The sequence below is a fragment of the Salvelinus alpinus genome, chromosome 3 (assembly GCF_045679555.1).
Source record: "Salvelinus alpinus chromosome 3, SLU_Salpinus.1, whole genome shotgun sequence".
NCBI classification, from domain to species: domain Eukaryota; kingdom Metazoa; phylum Chordata; class Actinopteri; order Salmoniformes; family Salmonidae; genus Salvelinus; species Salvelinus alpinus.
This window is the reverse complement of record NC_092088.1, coordinates 2,528,100-2,535,593: the sequence shown is the minus strand read 5'-3', so window position 1 is coordinate 2,535,593 and position 7,494 is coordinate 2,528,100. Positions and strand designations below refer to the sequence as shown.

The 7,494-nt window shown below is 48.4% G+C and overlaps 1 protein-coding gene across 4 annotated transcripts in view; it reads right to left on the bottom strand.

Moving 5' to 3' along the window:
* lyst (lysosomal trafficking regulator) overlaps positions 1–7,494 on the bottom strand; it is a 323,436-nt gene that overhangs the window by 169,181 nt on the left and 146,761 nt on the right. For all 4 annotated transcript variants that reach the window (XM_071391269.1, XM_071391271.1, XM_071391270.1 and 1 more), the window contains one exon: positions 4,649–4,814. In XM_071391269.1, the coding sequence (XP_071247370.1) occupies positions 4,649–4,814 (166 nt within the window). The remainder of the gene's footprint in view (positions 1–4,648; positions 4,815–7,494) is intronic.

Below are 7,494 nucleotides of genomic sequence, written 5' to 3'. Positions count from 1 at the left end.
GTTGAACACGACCCAGGCCAGCTCTGACACGTTGAGAGTCATTGGCTGTAGGGTTGAACACGACCCAGGTCAGCTCTGACAGGTTGAGAGTCATTGGCTGTAGGGTTGAACACGACCCAGGCCAGCTCGGACATGTTGAGAGTCATTGGCTGTAGGGTTGAACACGACCCAGGCCAGCTCTGACATGCTGGTCTGAGAGTCATTGGCTGTAGGGTTGAACACGACCCAGGCCAGCTCTGACATGTTGAGAGTCATTGGCTGTAGGGTTGAACACGACCCAGGCCAGCTCTGACACGTTGGTCTGAGAGTCATTGGCTGTAGGGTTGAACACGACCCAGGCAGCTCTGACAGGTTGAGAGTCATTGGCTGTAGGGTTGAACACGACCCAGGTCAGCTCTGGGTTAATTAATGAGCTTGCATGTGCTACTGCTGTTTATGAGGCATCACAAGCGTCTTGCAAGGAGGTAACTGACACACACACCAGTCAGTGCTGTCCAGTCTCTGTCATACTACACACTACGACACGGTCACCACGGAGCAAGAATTGGTTAACCCAGGACCGTGAAGGTCCACTGTCAATGGTACTGCTGTGTCTGAGTCAAACTCACAGGCTACAACATGGAGTGGCTGCTGCCAACATACTGACTCAACTCCAGCCACTTTAATAATGGAACATTTATGTAATAAATGTATGTAATAAATGTACAACTAGCCACTTTAAACAATGCCACGTTATATAATGTTTACATACCCTATATTACTCATCTCATATGTATATACTGTACTCTATACCATCTACTGCATCTTGCCTATGCCGTTCTGTACCACCACTCATTCATATATCTTTATGTACATATTCTTTATCCCTTTACACTTGTGTGTATAAGGTAGTAGTTGTGGAATTGTTAGATTAGATTACTTGTTAGATATTAATGCACGGTCGGAACTAGAAGCACAAGCATTTCACTACACTCGCATTAACATCTGCTAACCATGTGTATGTGACTAATAACATCTACTAACCATGTATATGTGAAGAATACAATGTTATTTGATTACAAACTAATTAACCAGGATAGAGGCTTCACAAACGTTTTGCTAAGAAGCAACTGAAGGGAAACTCTGATGACGGATGACCACAGTGTGGTCTCGAAGTTTCCCAGAGGTTTTTAATCATTCAGACGACTAGACCAACCCTGGAACCTCATACCAGTATATCAACTTCATAAAGAACAGCAGCTACAACAGATGCAGATGGATAGAACGCAAGGAGAACTAACATGATATATGCTGCCTCCCCTCTACCCCCAGGGCCCCCTCCCCCACAGTAGTCCAGGGGTTCCAACCTCCTCCTCTCCCCCACAGTAGTCCAGGGGTTCCAACCTCCTCCTCTCCCCCACAGTAGTCCAGGGGTTCCAACCTCCTCTCCCCCACAGTAGTCCAGGGGTTCTAACCTCCTCCTCTCCCCCACAGTAGTCCAGGGGTTCCAACCTCCTCTCCCCCACAGTAGTCCAGGGGTTCCAACCTCCTCTCCCCAACAGTAGTCCAGGGGTTCCAACCTCCTCTCCCCCACAGTAGTCCAGGGGTTCCAACCTCCTCCCCCCCACAGTAGTCCAGGGGTTCCAACCTCCTCCCCCCCACAGTAGTCCAGGGGTTCCAACCTCCTCCTCTCCCCACAGTAGTCCAGGGGTTCCAACCTCCTCCTCTCCCCACAGTAGTCCAGGGGTTCCAACCTCCTCTCCCCAACAGTAGTCCAGGGGTTCCAACCTCCTCCTCTCCCCCACAGTAGTCCAGGGGTTCCAACCTCCTCCTCTCCCCCACAGTAGTCCAGGGGTTCTAACCTCCTCCTCTCCCCAACAGTAGTCCAGGGGTTCCAACCTCCTCCTCTCCCCCACAGTAGTCCAGGGGTTCTAACCTCCTCCTCTCCCCAACAGTAGTCCAGGGGTTCCAACCTCCTCCTCTCCCCCACAGTAGTCCAGGGGTTCTAACCTCCTCCTCTCCCCAACAGTAGTCCAGGGGTTCCAACCTCCTCCTCTCCCCCACAGTAGTCCAGGGGTTCCAACCTCCTCCTCTCCCCCACAGTAGTCCAGGGGTTCTAACCTCCTCCTCTCCCCCACAGTAGTCCAGGGGTTCTAACCTCCTCCTCTCCCCCACAGTAGTCCAGGGGTTCTAACCTCCTCCTCTCCCCCACAGTAGTCCAGGGGTTCTAACCTCCTCCTCTCCCCCACAGTAGTCCAGGGGTTCCAACCTCCTCCTCTCCCCCACAGTAGTCCAGGGGTTCTAACCTCCTCCTCTCCCCCACAGTAGTCCAGGGGTTCCAACCTCCTCCTCTCCCCCACAGTAGTCCAGGGGTTCTAACCTCCTCCTCTCCGAGAACTTGAACGACTGTGATCCATATCCCTTACATTCATAAATTAATTCTGTCTATCTTCTCCGAATTTCAGAAACTCGTCTGAGTGTGGCAGAGCGCAGAATAACTGATGAATTCATGAACGTTCAACACCCGTTGAATATGACCGGTGTCGGTAAACTTCGGCAAAAAATATTTATTAAATTGTTGCCAGCAGCACTGTTACAGTCACCAACGCTCTGGATAACATGAAAACAGCCTAACCATCTCTACTAGGGAGAGTAAAATGGTCAGAGTGAGGTGTTCTCTCATTTGTATCTGGAAGTAGCTAGCAAGCTAGCCAACGTTAGCGCCTTACTGCCGTTGTGAGGAAGGCTCAGATCAACCCTACTCCTCCGGCAGTGGGTCCAGTCTCACTAGTGTGGTGGGCTCTGAACTTACCAACAGGCAATCTGTCAACGCTCTGAATTTACCAACAGGCAATCTGTCAACGCTCTGAATTTACCAACAGGCAATCTGTCAACGCTCTGAATTTACCAACAGGCAATCTGTCAACGCTCTGAATTTACCAACAGGCAATCTGTCAACGCTCTGAATTTACCAACAGGCAATCTGTCAACGCTCTGAATTTACCAACAGACAATCTGTCAACGCTCTGAACTTACCAACAGACAATCTGTCAACGCTCTGAATTTACCGACAGGCAATCTGTCAACGCTCTGAATTTACCGACAGGCAATCTGTCAACGCTCTGAATTTACCGACAGGCAATCTGTCAACGCTCTGAACTTACCAACAGACAATCTGTCAACGCTCTGAATTTACCAACAGACAATCTGTCAACGCTCTGAACTTACCATCAGACAATCTGTCAACGCTCTGAATTTACCAACAGGCAATCTGTCAACGCTCTGAATTTACCAACAGGCAATCTGTCAACGCTCTGAATTTACCAACAGGCAATCTGTCAACGCTCTGAATTTATCAACAGGCAATCTGTCAACGCTCTGAACTTACCAACAGACAATCTGTCAACGCTCTGAACTTACCAACAGACAATATGTCAACGCTCTGAATTTACCAACAGACAATCTGTCAACGCTCTGAACTTACCAACAGACAATCTGTCAACGCTCTGAACTTACCAACAGACAATCTGTCAACGCTCTGAACTTACCAACAGACAATCTGTCAACGCTCTGAATTTACCAACAGACAATCTGTCAACGCTCTGAATTTACCAACAGACAATCTGTCAACGCTCTGAACTTACCAACAGACAATCTGTCAACGCTCTGAACTTACCAACAGGCAATCTGACAACGCTCTGAACTTACCAACAGACAATCTGTCAACGCTCTGAACTTACCAACAGACAATCTGTCAACGCTCTGAACTTACCAACAGACAATCTGTCAACGCTCTGAACTTACCAACAGACAATCTGTCAACGCTCTGAACTTACCAACAGACAATCTGTCAACGCTCTGAACTTACCAACAGACAATCTGTCAACGCTCTGAACTTACCAACAGACAATCTGTCAACGCTCTGAACTTACCAACAGACAATCTGTCAACGCTCTGAACTTACCAACAGACAATCTGACAACGCTCTGAACTTACCAACAGACAATCTGTCAACGCTCTGAACTTACCAACAGACAATCTGTCAACGCTCTGAACTTACCAACAGACAATCTGTCAACGCTCTGAACTTACCAACAGACAATCTGTCAACGCTCTGAACTTACCAACAGACAATCTGTCAACGCTCTGAATTTACCAACAGACAATCTGTCAACGCTCTGAATTTACCAACAGACAATCTGTCAACGCTCTGAACTTACCAACAGACAATCTGTCAACGCTCTGAACTTACCAACAGACAATCTGTCAACGCTCTGAATTTACCAACAGACAATCTGTCAACGCTCTGAATTTACCAACAGACAATCTGTCAACGCTCTGAATTTACCAACAGGCAATCTGTCAACGCTCTGAACTTACCAACGACCCAGAGCTCACTCTGACACACTGAATGCAGGCGAGCTGCAGAAGGACGAGGAGGCTACAAATTCCCTATCAATTATCAGTGCAATTTTGAGAGGGTTTATCTAATGTTCCCTCATTAGATTTCAGCTCATCTTGCCCTGTGCAAGTGTGTGTGTGTGTGTGTGTGTGTGTGTGTGTGTGTGTGTGTGTGTGTGTGTGTGTGTGTGTGTGTGTGTGTGTGTGTGTGTGCGCATGACATAGTTTACTACCGGTCACCGTGTTTGTGTGTGTTAGGCCCTCTTACCTTCTTCCTGCTTGGCCATGTCCTCTGGGTTGCTCTCGCTGTCTGCCTCGTATCCCTCCTCCTCCCCCAGCGCTGGAGTCTCACCACAACCCTGCACCTCGTCTCCCTCCTCAGCCTCAGACAGATCCCCCGCCGGGACCACACTCTCCACACACACTGCTAACTTCTACAGAGGGAGAGAGAGAAATAGGGGGAGAGAGGGAGAGAGAGAGGGATAGAGAGTGAGAGACAGTGAGTACAGGGAGTGAGAGAGGGAGAAAAGGAGGGAGAAAGGGAGAGAGGGAGAGTAGAGAGAGAGGGAGAGTAGAGAGAGAGTAGAGAGAGAGGGAGAGTAGAGGGAGAGTAGAGAGAGAGTAGAGAGAGAGGGAGAGCAGAGAGAGAGAGTAGAGGGAGAGCAGAGAGAGAGAGTAGAGGGAGAGCAGAGAGAGAGAGTAGAGGGAGAGCAGAGAGAGAGAGAGTAGAGGGAGAGCAGAGAGAGAGAGTAGAGGGAGAGCAGAGAGAGAGAGTAGAGAGAGAGTAGAGGGAGAGAGTGAGAGAGTAGAGGGAGGGAGAGAGTAGAGGGAGGGAGAGAGTAGAGGGAGAGTAGAGAGAGAGGGAGAGCAGAGAGAGAGAGTAGAGGGAGAGCAGAGAGAGAGAGTAGAGGGAGAGCAGAGAGAGAGAGTAGAGGGAGAGCAGAGAGAGAGAGTAGAGGGAGAGAGTAGAGGGAGGGAGAGAGTAGAGGGAGGGAGGGAGAGAGTAGAGGGAGAGAGTAGAGGGAGGGAGAGAGTAGAGGGAGAGTAGAGGGAGGGAGAGAGTAGAGGGAGGGAGAGAGTAGAGGGAGAGAGAGAGTAGAGGGAGGGAGAGAGTGGAGGGAGAGAGAGTGGAGGGAGAGAGAGAGTGGAGGGAGAGAGAGAGTAGAGGGAGAGAGAGAGTAGAGGGAGAGAGAGAGTAGAGGGAGAGAGTAGAGGGAGGGAGAGAGTAGAGGGAGAGAGAGAGTAGAGGGAGAGAGAGAGTAGAGTGAGAGAGAGTAGAGTGAGAGAGAGCAGAGAGAGAGGGAGAAAAGGAGAGGGAGAGTAGAGAGAGAGAGGAGAGAGATGGAGAGCAGAGAGAGAGGGAGAGCAGAGATAGTAGAGGGAGAGCAGAGAGAGAGTAGAGGGAGAGCAGAGAGAGAGTAGAGGGAGAGCAGAGAGAGAGTAGAGGGAGAGCAGAGAGAGTAGAGGGAGAGCAGAGAGAGAAATGAGGGAGAGCAGAGAGAGAAACAAGAGTAGAGGGAGAGTGAATAGAGAGTAAAGAGTGAGTAGAGAGAGAGTGAACAGAGAGTAGAGAGAGAGTGAACAGAGAGTAGAGGGAGAGAGAGAGAGTGTAGAGGGAGAGAGAGTAGAGGGAGGGAGGGAGAGAGAGAGAGAGAGAGCGAGAGAGTAGAGAAAGTGAGAGAGTAGAGGGAGGGAGAGAGTAGAGGGAGAGAGAGAGTAGAGGGAGAGAGAGAGTGAGAGAGTAGAGGGAGGGAGGGAGAGAGTAGAGGGAGGGAGGGAGAGAGTAGAGGGAGGGAGGGAGAGAGTAGAGGGAGGGAGGGAGAGAGTAGAGGGAGTAGCGGGAGAGAGTAGAGAGAGTAGCGGGAGAGAGTAGAGAGAGAGAAGAAGTTTCTCAAAGTCAGACATAGTTGTCTCTGGTCAACTCCATCAGCAGAGCCTGAAGAGTAAAGAGTCACATGAAAGAATGCTGTACAGTACAGAAGCTGTGCTAAAGCTAGGCTAATGCTGTACAGTACAGAAGCTGTGCTAAAGCTAGGCTAATGCTGTACAGTACAGAAGCTGTGCTAAAGCTAGGCTAATGCTGTACAGTACAGAAGCTGTGCTAAAGCTAGGCTAATGCTGTACAGTACAGAAGCTGTGCTAAAGCTAGGCTAATGCTGTACAGTACAGAAGCTGTGCTAAAGCTAGGCTAATGCTGTACAGTACAGAAGCTCTGCTAAAGCTAGGCTAATACGGTCAAAGCCATTCTTACCCATGTTCCAGAACGGTCAGGTTTCTCTGTGGAATTTACTAATCCCCATCCGGCACGTCAAAAATTACACCTCTAAAAACGTTTATTCAAGCAACACTCTTAATGTCTGTACTGTTAATGAAGGGAAAACAAAAACGTTTTTCAAGAAACAGCCCAATAAAAAAAGGGATTTCTAGTCATAAGACCTGCCTGTATCAGCTGACTAGCTACACCACCCTGAGGTGCTGTTAGTCTGCTGCACACACACACACACACACACACACACACACACACACACACACACACACACACACACACACACACACACAGGAAGGACCGATTAGCTAACTGTTCATCATTTGTATGACTGATGGTAACAGTTCTCTGACCTAGACGGCCGTCTAGGTTTCAGGTGCTTGAATTAATAAAGACGATCCCTCCATTCCATCATAACACTAAACCTGGAACAGCTACCTAGTCCACTATATTACAGAGTTAGTAGGTTAACTCATTAAGGACAGTTACCTAGTCCACTATACTACAGAGTTAGTAGGTTAACTCATTAACTCATTAAGGACAGTTACCTAGTCCACTATATTACAGAGTTAGTAGGTTAACTCATTAACTCATTAAGGACAGTTACCTAGTCCACTATACTACAGAGTTAGTAGGTTAACTCATTAACTCATTAAGGACAGTTACCTAGTCCACTATATTACAGAGTTAGTAGGTTAACTCATTAAGGACAGTTACCTAGTCCACTATATTACAGAGTTAGTAGGTTAACTCATTAACTCATTAAGGACAGTTACCTAGTCCACTATACTACAGAGTTAGTAGGTTAACTCATTAACTCATTAAGGACAGTTACCTAGTCCACTATA